Source organism: Cebus imitator, unplaced genomic scaffold (genome assembly GCF_001604975.1).
Source record: "Cebus imitator isolate Cc_AM_T3 unplaced genomic scaffold, Cebus_imitator-1.0 Scaffold352, whole genome shotgun sequence".
Taxonomy (NCBI): Eukaryota; Metazoa; Chordata; class Mammalia; order Primates; family Cebidae; genus Cebus; species Cebus imitator.
The window spans coordinates 209,628-221,746 of NW_016107667.1; the positions used below are offsets into that span (position 1 = coordinate 209,628).

Here is a 12,119-nt window from a genome sequence, read left to right on the forward strand (position 1 = left end):
TGTCCTGAGCCCTTTTATTTAACTTCTACCCGGAGTCAGTGGATCTTGGTTCAGCTCTGATGGCAAACTGGAATAAATTATAATGCTGACAAATCAGGAAACATTCCTGTACTGCTGGAGAATGAGACAAGGGCAGGCCCCACTTCTTGTCTCTAAACATGACACATGCCTTGCCATCCCTCATGCTTCACTCCTAGCCTGGCTGCCATGAAGTCTAGAGCTGAGCTCTGCCCTCTGTTGCAGCGGGTGGACTACTTGGAGGCAAGAGCTGGAAAGGAGGCTTAGAAGTTGCTCCTTTTTTTCTCTCATTCAAATTAACTCAACAAAAAGTGATTTTTGAAGATCTGATCCATGTATAAAAAATAACTCCACAAAGGAAAGTACAAAATAAATGTTATCCCACTGGTTTTATATCACTGTTAAGAGTAGAACTTTGAGCAGCAAGCAGATCAGACTGCAGAAACTGAGTGGTCGCCAAGGACTTCTGCTGTATGCCACATCATTCAGTTTCACAGGCTGTGCCTGCGGACTGGCAACATCTACTGGAATTTCCTAAAGAGAGGGATATACCACAACAGGTAACTTCAATAAATATCTTTTACAATGTCCCTCTCCATCTAAATTTTCAATTCTCTTATATTCAAGTGCTACTTAAGTTCTATTAGTGAATGAGAGAATACATTTCATTACTTAAAATTTTATCTTAATAAAAATTATATTACCAAAATATTACAAATAAATTTTTAAAAGTTTGTAAGTAACTTTTTGTTTTGTTTTTTGAGACGGAGTCTTGCTCTGTCACCCAGTCTGGAGTGCAGTGGCACAAACTCGGCTCACTACAACCTCCACCTTCCAGGTTCAAGCAATTCTCTTGCCTTAGCCTCCAGAGTAGCTGGAATTACAAGCACTTGCCACCATGCTTGGCTAATTTTTGTATTTTAGTAGAGATGGGGTTTCACCATGTTGGCCAGGCTGATCTCAAACTCCTGACCTCAGCAGATCTCCCTCCCCTCCGCCTCCCAAAGTGCTGGGATTACAGGCGTGAGCCACCATGCCTGGCCACTTGTTATTTTTTTCTTTTTTGAGAAGGAGTCTCACCCTGTCACCCAGGTTGGAGTGCAGTGGCGTGGTCTCAGCTCACTACAACCTCCACCTCCTGGATTCAAGCGATTCTCCTGCCTCAGCCTCCAGAGTAGCTGTGACTACAGGTGCTTGGCACCATACCCAGCTAATTTTTGTATTTTTAGTAGGGATAGGGTTTCACCATGTTGGCCAGGCTGGTCTCGAACTTCTGACCTTGTGATCCACCCGCCTCAGCCTCCCAAAGTGTTGGGATTACAGGCACAAGCCATCGCGCCCAGCTACTTTTTTGTATTTTTATGTGTCATTTTACTTCAAAGGCATGTTAACTCTTTCAGGCCAATAATATACGAAGTGATTGCTTTGTACTTTACCTTGGAGACAATGATCAGAGAATTATGGACTTAACGACTATGAAATTCCAACCTTGTTTAGCATAGATATCAGCTTTCTGGTTTGATCTTTTAATATATATTTTAAATAATAAAAATTAGCTTTTATTTTTCTTTGTTTTCTCATTTTTGAGATTACTTTATTATTTATTATTTTTCTTTTCTGAAGTAACCACCATTTAAAAAAAATAAATGCCTACTAGCTAAAAGGATGGATTCTGGAGAACTACACAGCAGCTTTGCCATCTTGGGCAAAACACTAACCTCTCTGTGACTCAGTTTATGCATCAATAAAATGAGAATAACAGTGCCTTCCTCATGAGGGTTTTGTGAGAATTACATTAATTAACATGTGTAAAGCATTTAGTCTGGCACATATTAAGTACTACTTTAGGGTTTGCTATTGTTACTGCCATAATTCGTTCATTCAGGGGTCTTTGAGTTGCCCTTTTTCAGACAGTATTAGTGTGTGAAATTGGAAAGTAAGCCCACTTTTTCTAAGAGCTTAGAATCAACTAATTTCCTCATATTCCTCCATCACACACACACTGGAGATATAACATCATTTGCAGGATAAGAATACAGGAAGTGTTTACGAAAGAAAAGGAAGTGTGAAAAGCACTGGAACTATGATCACAACATAACTCAACATTCACAACAAAGGTGGCCTAAACAAAGAGGTTACATGTTCCTGAAGGTAAGACTCAGACGTCTGTTTCCCATGTCAATATGTAATAAGCAAAAGAAATGACTAACTCGGATATGATCCTAGAGGCTGAGCCAGACGTGACAAACAAGGTTAAGGTTGGGGCAGAGCTCACATTCACAACCATATCACACACCTAGATGTTTTAAATGTCAACAGGATTTACATATGGTGACACGGCATTTTAGAGAGATAGGAGTGTCAGGAAATAAAGTTGGGTAAAGGAAACTAACAAGCATAAATTGTCAGTGTATAAGAAACTCCAGAAATTCAGGTCAGATACAGGCTACTTTCTCAAAGCATAATTAGAAAAGTTAACATAAAATGCACTGTCTTTGCCACTTGTAAAAGTAGCACGCCTTAAAGAATATTTTGAAAATATATTGTCAAAAATTTCTTAGGAAACACCTCAGTTTTATCAAGGTTACCAAAAGCAACTCTGTGAGAGGATCAGAGCAATTCAGAGCTTGATACAAGAACTGTGACTGATCTAAAGGCAAATGTTAACTCAGGCATCTGTGTGTTTAGATGAAATACATATTAATTATGATTTCATTCAGCTGCAAGTAACAGAAAGATAACTTAATAGGAGTACTTTTTCTCATACTACAAAAAGTCCAGTCATGATTCTAAGGCTGGCATAGCCGCCTGAGGATATAAATGAGGACCCAGCTCCCTCTAAAGTTCTATTCCACCATCATTGACCATTATCCTCAAGGTCACAAGATGGTTGTATCATCTCCGAGCCAGAATAGGCAAGGTCAGGGCAAAAAGCAAGTGCCTGTTGGGTCTTTTATAAAATGTTATCAATTTTACCAAGAGCCTTCCCAAAGATTCTGACTGGGTATGGTGGCTCATGCCTGTTATCCCAGCATTTTGGGAAGCCAAGTTGAGCAGACCACCTGAGGTCAGCAGTTTGAGACCAGCCTGGCCAACCTGGCAAAACCCTGTCTCTAGTAAAAACACAAAAATTACCTGCATTAGTGGCACGTGCCTGTAGTCTCAGCTACTCAGAAGGTTGAGGTGCGGCAATCGCTTAAACCCAGGAAGTGGAGGTTGCAGTGAGTTGAGATGGTGCCACTGCACTCCAGCCTGGGTGACACTGAGACTCTGTGTCAATAATAACAATAATAATAAGAGCCTTCCCAAAGACCCTAGTCAATACCACTAATAAAAGGCAGAGCAAAATAGAAACATGGGTCTAGCTTCAGTATCCAGTAAAAATACTCACCTCTATGGCTCCCTTACATCTCCATGTAATTCAGCAAAATGAGGAAATTTCATGGGAGGACCACAGCAATTCAGAGCTTGATACAGGGATTATGACTGACCTAAATAGTTGATAATAAATATACTGATATTTTTCATATAATTATCAGTAAGAAGAGAAAAAAAGGTGTAGAGATGGCAACGGGGGAAATCTAAAGGGAAGAAAGATAAAGAATTTAAAAAGAAAAGGAACAACGTTGTAAAGCAGAAAGGAGAAAGGAAGCGGAGAGGGAACGCAAGGACCATGGCATGGAGTCAAAGGAAGCAAAGGAGGAAAGACAATGAGAAAATTTACAGGGAGGAAGAGAAGATGAGGTACAGAGAGAAGGAGAAGGGAAAGGAAGAGAGAGATGGCTAAGGTGACCATAGCACCTACGGGTCTACTGTCACTCCTTCTCAGGTTACTTGGTTTGTGGGCACGAGTAGACATCAATAATCGGTGCTATCTATAACATGTCATCTTTCCTAACATTTAAGATTTTAAATAACATTTAAATTATTTTAATCAATAATTTTTTGGGGGGCGCAGTGACGGAGTTTCACTCTTGTTGCCAGTGGAGTGCGATGGCACGATCTCGGCTCACTGCAACCTCTACCTCCTGGATTAAAGTGATTCTCCTGCCTCAGCCTTCCAAGTAGCTGGGATTACAGGCACCCACCACCACACCCGCCTAATTTTATATTTTTAGTAGAGACGGGGTTTCTCTATGTTGGTCAGGTTGGTCTCAAACTCCCGACCTCAGGTGATTCGCCCACCTCAGCCTCCCAATATGCTGGGATTACAGGTGTGAGCCTCTGCACCCAGCCAACAATTTTCTTTTTAAGCAGGGTCTTGCTTCAATCCTAGGCTCAAGTGATCCTTCTGCCTCAGTCTCCTAAGTAGCTAGGATTACAAGTGTATGCCACTGTGCCTGGCTATAACAACATTTTATTTTGTTTTCAACATAAAGTTTTATTTCTTTTTAAGGAAAGCTGATTCAGCATTAAAGGCTAACCTGCATTTTACACATTTACTTCAAAAACTCAGAGTTCCTATAACTATTTCTTAGTGGTATTCAATGCTATCTAATTACCTTAGCTTTGTTTTTTTTTATTTTGAGTGATTTAGGGCTGCCTTATTCCACAAATCAACATTTCTACATTTGTATTGATCCCTCCCACCACACACACATCCTCAAATACATTTGTTATAGCTGGTTCTTAGAGAAGATAGAATAAAAAAGAAAAAAATAGGTATAGTTTTAAAGAAGCAGACATTTAAAAGATAATCAGTTAACCTACAGGCATGGCATTCAACCCTTCAGAAGCTCTGCCTTCAATGACATGGGCATGGCAGGTGACTGTGGTGAAAATTACTCTCCAAGCCACACGACTGACACCAAAGTGAGATCATATCATCTCATATGGAATGTCCTGAGAGCCAATAATTTTTAAAAACTACACAATTCTTGTGTTTGAACAGTCATTATAACATATTCACATTTGAAAATTCACTTCCAATATCTAAAATAGTGCTTTTAAAACTCTTTTGCTTAACATTGATGAGACTGAAATGTTACGGTTCAGTTATTTTTAAATTACTCTAAAATCAGGTGAAGGGGGTAGATTAATCACACCCAATGTTTTTGAGATAAAAATATTTAGATAAATCAATTTCCCTTTTAACATGTATTATGTTATGACTCAGGCATAGCCTAAACCACCTCTCTGTGTTCATAGTGAACCTGCCCATTCCAACCTAATGCACTCCACCTTCCTTTTTTTTCCTGAGTGTAGGGCTATCCAATTTTTCTATTTCTAAGTGACACAGAGAACTTCATATTTTTGTGTTTGTGTGTGTCTATGTCTTTTAAAATGTAAATGTTCAAAAAGTACTGGTCATTTTCAAATGTAATGGTTATTTGAAATAAAGGGGTCATTGCATCAGCAACTATTTATAAAGATTAAAGACATAATAAGTTTCAAACTAGCACTTGAAATGATCAGAAAAACAATTATGGCTTAATATGCAACCAATCCTAAATAATTGATGGAGTAAGGTTTCTTCCAGTTTATTCTATAAAGTCGACTGATTCCCAGGAAGTTAAAAAAAAAAATCAAAGATAGATTTTTAGATATTTTCTTTTGAATGAAACTAATATATAAAAATGTGAAAATCAAAAGTGCTGACTTTAAAATTTTGGTAAAATATCACCCTCTTTAAAGATGAAAAGTCAAATTTATTGAAATAAGACAGTTCTGTAAAAACCATATTCATATTATTACAGTGATATAACATTCCCATTTTATTCATTAACATTTTAATGCAAATAAAATTAATAGTTTAAAACAAAGTCACAAATATTGGAAGGAAATAAAATTACATAACTTCTAGTAATGTAGGAATGAATAAATTAGGAATTTCTGCCTAAATGAAATATTTTGAACTATAATTCTAAAGACTTGATTTTTAGTTTAAAATTGGAATTGAAACTCACAGCAAAAATAAATTACATAAAGCAAGATCTACAATTTAAGAAACAATCTGAACCGCATCAGTAAAATATGTATGAACTGAAAAGAGTAAGATGAATATGTGCCAAGTAGAGCAAAATGCTTTAAAATGCCCAATTTTCATAGTCCTATATCAGAAGGACACACCTTCAGTTCACTTATAAATTGCATTTGACAAGTGATTCTGAGAGTTTAAATGCACTAATTCCAGAATCTGAGACATATGAAGGATAAATAACCAAACATGTGATCAACAACGCAATTACTTTAGTAATGGCAAAGTATTTTACTTCAAATAATAAAATCATTCCTTTGAAAAGAATTAAATCTGGAATATATTTCCAAAAACTATGTCTGACATAGACATCATCTGGTATTTGTAAGGTCATTAAAGTGTACTTCCTTTGAATAATAATTTTTAAATAGCAACCAGGTGATTTCAGAACACATGTGTCTGTAACAGTAATATTGGAAATTGTCAAAATAAAGTGCCCTCAATACTCTATCCTGATTATACCTTTCTTTGAGGTAAATGTTTAGTTTTGGCAATGGGACATTGATTTTCCTGTCTTTCCCACAATATAAGTAAAAATGGAGTGGATATACATCATGAAAAAATTATCAATAGTGACACTGGATTTAGAAGATACAGTAAAATCCTCCTTTTAAAACACCATGCCATATCACCAGTTCAATTCTACTCAAGGCCACATTTTTTCTCTCAGTTGATACTTTAGAGCATACTTCTCTTTGTTAATGGAACACTTCCCCATTCTTATGCTACCGTAATAACAGGAATTCTAGTCCATTCAGAAATTCAGGTGCATTGTCTCACCACAGCTCAAGTATTTTGGACGTACTCACTTACTTATTCTTGACTTTCATGTACAATGCTTTTTTTCTAATGGCTAACCTCTCCTTTTTGATGGTGACTGAGTAAAGCCAATCTTGTAAGTGGGTAGTTCCTTGCTAACATGATTTCAGGGGCATCTAAATCTTTCTATCCCCAAATTGATTATTATCTGTCTGTTCAGTGATGCTAAAGTTACTTGAAGCAAAGAGGGGAAAGACATCTTTCTACAACTGTAAGCAAAAATGCGGGAGGGTGTAATACTGACAAGTCACATTCACCATAAATTGATTGAGGGGAAAAGGGAGGAGTGACAAACAAAACTGGATGGTAGATACCTGATGGCTGGGGGAAAGGAAAAGCAATGATCATGGGTGAGGAAAGATGCAGACTTCAACCCAACCATCATACTTTTCACAATACTGTCTTTGTCCCTAGGAGAAGGTGTAGTATGAATCATGCGGCATGGCTGGAAAAGAGAAATGGCTACCTGACTAAACCATGTAGGTGCTTGTTTCCTATTTCCCCATCATTTGCAACTTTCTATCAAAAAAAAAAAAATCCAGGTTTGCAGCCTGGAATGCACATTGGGGAAATTGACCATGTCTTAGGATTTGTGCAAAAGAAAAGGAAATTCTAGGAAAAAAAATGTTCTGACCCTGAGACCTTTCTAATTCAACATGAGTTTTATGATTCCTCTTTTTGCTGAGCTTCTACATTGTGGGATGGTTCATTGTGACTAATAATGCCATTTCAAAAGAATCATATACAACAAAATTTAAAAGACATAGTAAGATGAGAGATACCAAATGACATTTAATTGAGAGATGAGAACACACCAGATGTAACCATGTACTGCTTATAGAGTTGCCAGTACTGAAAATAGATGGATATACTACTTAATGTAAAAATCTGTGACAATTCTGTTAGACTCAAAAGCTCCAGATTTTTTAGTACTATATATTTATTTTTGTTAAAGATATTCCATAGATATATTTAAGTATGACATATACAGGGACCTATAATTGTGAGCCACTTTTATTCTAGACTGCCAATTGCCTCCCCATCTTACATTCTGAGCTCTGCCACACACCCCAGTCTCAGAGGGCAGCTGACTGATCCACAGAGATGTTCTATGTTGGGTGCTATTGTGTATACCACCTTAATCTCAATGCATTATTTTAGGTTAAAAAAAAAGTCACAACTGTCAGCTCTATACCCAAACACAGTTCATTCAAATGATGACTTCAATGTAAATCATAAATGTGGCTGATTTTTTCCTAATATAACTGTTATACTTTAAAGATCTAGAAGGTTAGAAATAAAGTCTCAAGCTAACATTTAAAGATTTCTTATAAGTTTAAGAAGACTTTTTGGCCAAAAGACCTTTCATTTTGGTCACATATCAAAATGGGCCAACCACAAAAGTACATGAGATTAAGTTTTTCTATTGGCAGTTCAATTCTTACAGATGCTCTGTCTTTCTCTCTCTCTCTCTCTCTCTCTCTCTCTCTCTCTCTCTCTCTCTTGCTCTGTGTGTGTATGTGTCTGAATTTTTTAAATTAATTTTCAAAAGCCTAAATGGAAAAGAAACATACATGTCTCATTTGTAAACATGTCTTCTACCTGTAGAGCATTTTACAAAACACAAAAAATTCTTACTTGAAGGCCTATAGCTACAGCTAGTTCCAAAATCTAAATGTTTAATAAAATAGGTAACAGAAATTTAAAATCTGATGCAATTCTCAGAGCTTATAATAATCTGACCTTTTATAACTTACATAATACAATTTCTCTACCTTTTCTGATGGTAGAAAAGAGGCAGAAATTGAGATTCTCCCCACAATGGCCAACTTGGAGTATTTACAAACTTTATTCTTATTCTATGTCATCATTTCCTTTTCAGACTTAGAGATGTGATTATGGTCAGTCTTAAGGTGACTTGCATTTGCTAACTTTACAGCAAGGCCAGAGGATATATGGCATTTTGGTGTTTTTAGTTAAGTTTTCTATATCGAGACGTTCCAAAGGATGTGAAAACAGAAAAAATAATAATAAAGTTTTGTATCATCACATGGTCTTCCAACATAACCTGACAGTCATCCTTTGGACCAGTCTCGCTCACTTACCGACCATTCTCACTCAGAGTTAATGCCGGGCAAGAACTTACTCTAAGAGTCGCACGTAGCAGTAGGCTCAGTCAATCAGGCTATGGGTTAGGTCTGGTTAACATTACAGTGGCTGCTCCTTCCACTTAAAGATTCTCATGACCTCAGAAAAGCACTAGATTGTTCTTGTAAAGAGGAGGTAGTAAGCACTCTCATCTAAAAAGGGACTAGTTACAGAACATTAATTTTCCAAAATTGTTTCTAAAATTCCACCAAATTAAACTCCTACTTTACAGACAGAGCTGCCACTATGCCAGAAGGAAGTTGTAAAAGCACTGTTAAAATCCTCTAGGAGTCATTTATTTAGGTTAAATATTTTAGAATAGATATCAAGGTATTTTTAAAAGAAAACGCATAAGGATTCTTCTAATTTTTAAATGCTTGTCTATCTTAAGTACCAGCACCCCATAGATTATCTCCTGCCATGCCAATAATTGTTAGCCTATTAGGAACAATAACATGAGCCTACCGGACAATAGTTTGTATTTGGTTGGGAATAAATATTTTGGGGTTAAAATTCTAATTATATAGTGCCTGTCACTGTGTAAAAGCCCCATAGAAGCGAAATGTTCAGAAGTCCCAGCGTAATTAAAGAAAAGAGGCATTTTTATTTTTCCACATACTCGATGCACTAGCTTAAAATATTAAACATGCATGCACTACATAAAATTACATTTCTTGGAGTTGAATTTTATTTCTGCTACAATGTTTATTTTTGATGTAGGGCTGCATAATGATTCCTTTTAAAAAGATACCTTTAAATTATAAGGGCTTCCAGCCTCTACCTGGAAATTAGAGCTGTGCAGATAAAACACAAAGTCGTTAATAAATATCACAAAGATAATTCTAACAAGAAGCACCATGTTAAAAGTAAGACAGGAATCAGAAAAATCATCAATTACTGACACACGAAATCACACCTTCGAAAAAAGAGGGAGCTGGAAGCAGCGGCTACCCTTCAGGAGGGCTGTTTGATACCAACTGAAATGCCAGGGACTCCTGGCTGGTGGGCAGCGGGAACTTTGCAGGCAAGCGGTACGGGGCAGCCACAGACCCGGGGCTTCCATCTGTCACCACCTGCCCGCAAAGCCCATCGAGAGCCCCAAAGCCCCCGGGGACCCATCTGGGGGGACTGGGAGCAGGACAAAGGTCTGAAATCCAAGTCCTAGGATTAAAGAAAGAAAATGCGCAGGTTCAATTAAAGTGCCTACGGCAAGTACGGGGAGTGAGGGGAAATGACACTGGCCCCCAAGAATTCTCAGGCGTTTAGCACAAGCACCAGCTCAACATGAGGAGACGCGTTCGGGGAGTGGAGACATGGAGAATGAATTCCCAACTCGCGACTCCATTCTCCACTAACTTTGTTCTCGCTTCCTGGACCGAGCGCAACGCTGGGGCCAGGGTTGTCATGGTTCTTGTTTACAGGGCCCCTTGGAAGAAGGAAAGGGATAAAGGTGCGCTGGCGGGCGCACCCAGCGGCGGTGAGCACGGAGGTGCTGCGGTACCTACCATGGTATTCTTGTCCCGGAACGTAGTAGGTGGGGTTGCCCGCAATGTGCAGAGAAATGAGCACCTCGCCCTGCTCCCCATCCCCTTCCAGCTCCCCGTGGTGGGTGCACAGGAAAAAGAAGGGCGAAAAGCGGGGGTAATAGCCCGCCGCCGCGCGCGCCCTCAGCGTCGTCCCCAGCAACAGCGCCAGGACGAAAGTCCGCGGGGCCCAGCCACTGCGCTCCATGCTGCCGCCGCCGCGCTCCCCGCGCGCCGCTGGCTCATCCAGTTTTGGAGACGCCGGGACTGAGGAGCCACGCGGAGGGATGGAGAGAAGGCGGGGGAGCGGAGCGGAGCGGGCTCGGGAGCCGCCCCCCGCCGTGAAGTTCCGCGGGAGACGGCGGCTCCCAAAGTTACTTTGGGCTGCGGGAGCGCGGGGCCCGGGCTGCCGGCGCCGAGAGCGCGTCGTCCGCTGCCTCCGTGCGCCGCCGCCGCCGCCTCTGCGCGACGCCCCTCGGCCAGGCCTGGGAAAGCGCCCGCCCCGCTCCACACCTTCTTAAAGCCCCGGGCGCCGCGTCCCCCCCGCCGCCGCCACACGTGTCCCGGCCGCTCCCCCGCCCCCGCGCGCCGCCCCGCCTGGCCCCCGCCCTCTCCGGCTGGCTCGGCCGCACCTCGCGCGGCGAGGGGCGCACGCGTCCCCGGAGTCCCCGGCCCGCGCCCAGTTCCCACCCGGTAGAGCGGGGAGGGGCGCGCGCCGGGGAGCGGGACTGGGGGCGCTGTGGAGGACCGCGGAGCCCGCGACTTTCCTCCGAGAGGCGTCAAAGCCCGGGAGAAGGCACCTCCTGCCCAGCTGTCCGAAAGGGAAAGCCAGCCCGTTTGGCCGTCAGGGCTCCCGGGTTTTCCTGAGAGGATGCGCTAGGGAAGGAGAGAGGCGGCGGGGACGGCCGCTGGCGCCGGCTTCTTTGTCTGCGCCGGCTGCGTCTCGCGCCCCTCGGGGCTCGCAGCCTGGCAGCCCGGGCGGCCCGTACGCGTCTGGGAATCCGCCCGCGGCCGCGAACCGCCGGGGGCTCTCGCGCTCACTTCCCACCCAGGCCCCCGTCCCTCCCGCCGCCCCCGCCCGGCCCCTCGCAGCAGCGACAGAGCCTCATTTGTAGCGGATTTTAAAATGAGATTAAGCGAAAGTGGAATTGGCAGCCTTGAGTGGTGCCTGGAAATGGTGATTTGTGCTGCTCGGTTGTGGGGAATTGTGAGGCCGGCAGGGCTAGCGGAGCTGAAATCCGACAGGCGCTCTTCGCCGGGCTGCTCTGTTATTCATTGCTACCGGGCTCTGTAGGCGGAGATGGGTGTCGTAATTTTTTTAATCAGTGTTTATTTCCTTTAAATGTCGGTTATGACCAATGGCCCTGAAATCGGGGGAGGGAAAAACGTGCAGGGTAGATGCTGGCAGCGGTGATTGAAGCGGGTGGTAATGAGCGGCTGCACATGAACTGCAGGGAAGTGAAATAATCCATAAGCACGTTTTTAACCGAGGACGGCTGGCAGGAGCCCTGCGGCATCCGAAGATGGGGGAGCGGGGTTGCCAGGTTTTAATGCCTCTCCCCACCCACCCTTGGCTTGCCACCAAGCCAGATAAACCCGCACGTACAGAAATGAGTAGATTATAAAATTGGAAG

General features: G+C 41.9%; 1 protein-coding gene across 1 annotated transcript in view; it reads right to left on the reverse strand.

The window, feature by feature from the left end:
* Nucleotides 1-11,594, reverse strand: part of LOC108287688 (collagen alpha-1(I) chain-like) — a gene marked incomplete at its 3' end in the record, with an annotated part of 218,343 nt that extends 206,749 nt beyond the window's left edge. The window contains exons 1-3 of the mRNA XM_017506236.2: nt 11,527-11,594; nt 11,042-11,296; nt 10,468-10,970 (exon numbers count right to left, since the gene is read on the reverse strand). Coding sequence (XP_017361725.2) covers nt 10,468-10,970; nt 11,042-11,296; nt 11,527-11,594 — 826 coding nt within the window. The remainder of the gene's footprint in view (nt 1-10,467; nt 10,971-11,041; nt 11,297-11,526) is intronic.
* Nucleotides 11,595-12,119: the final 525 nt, after the last annotated feature.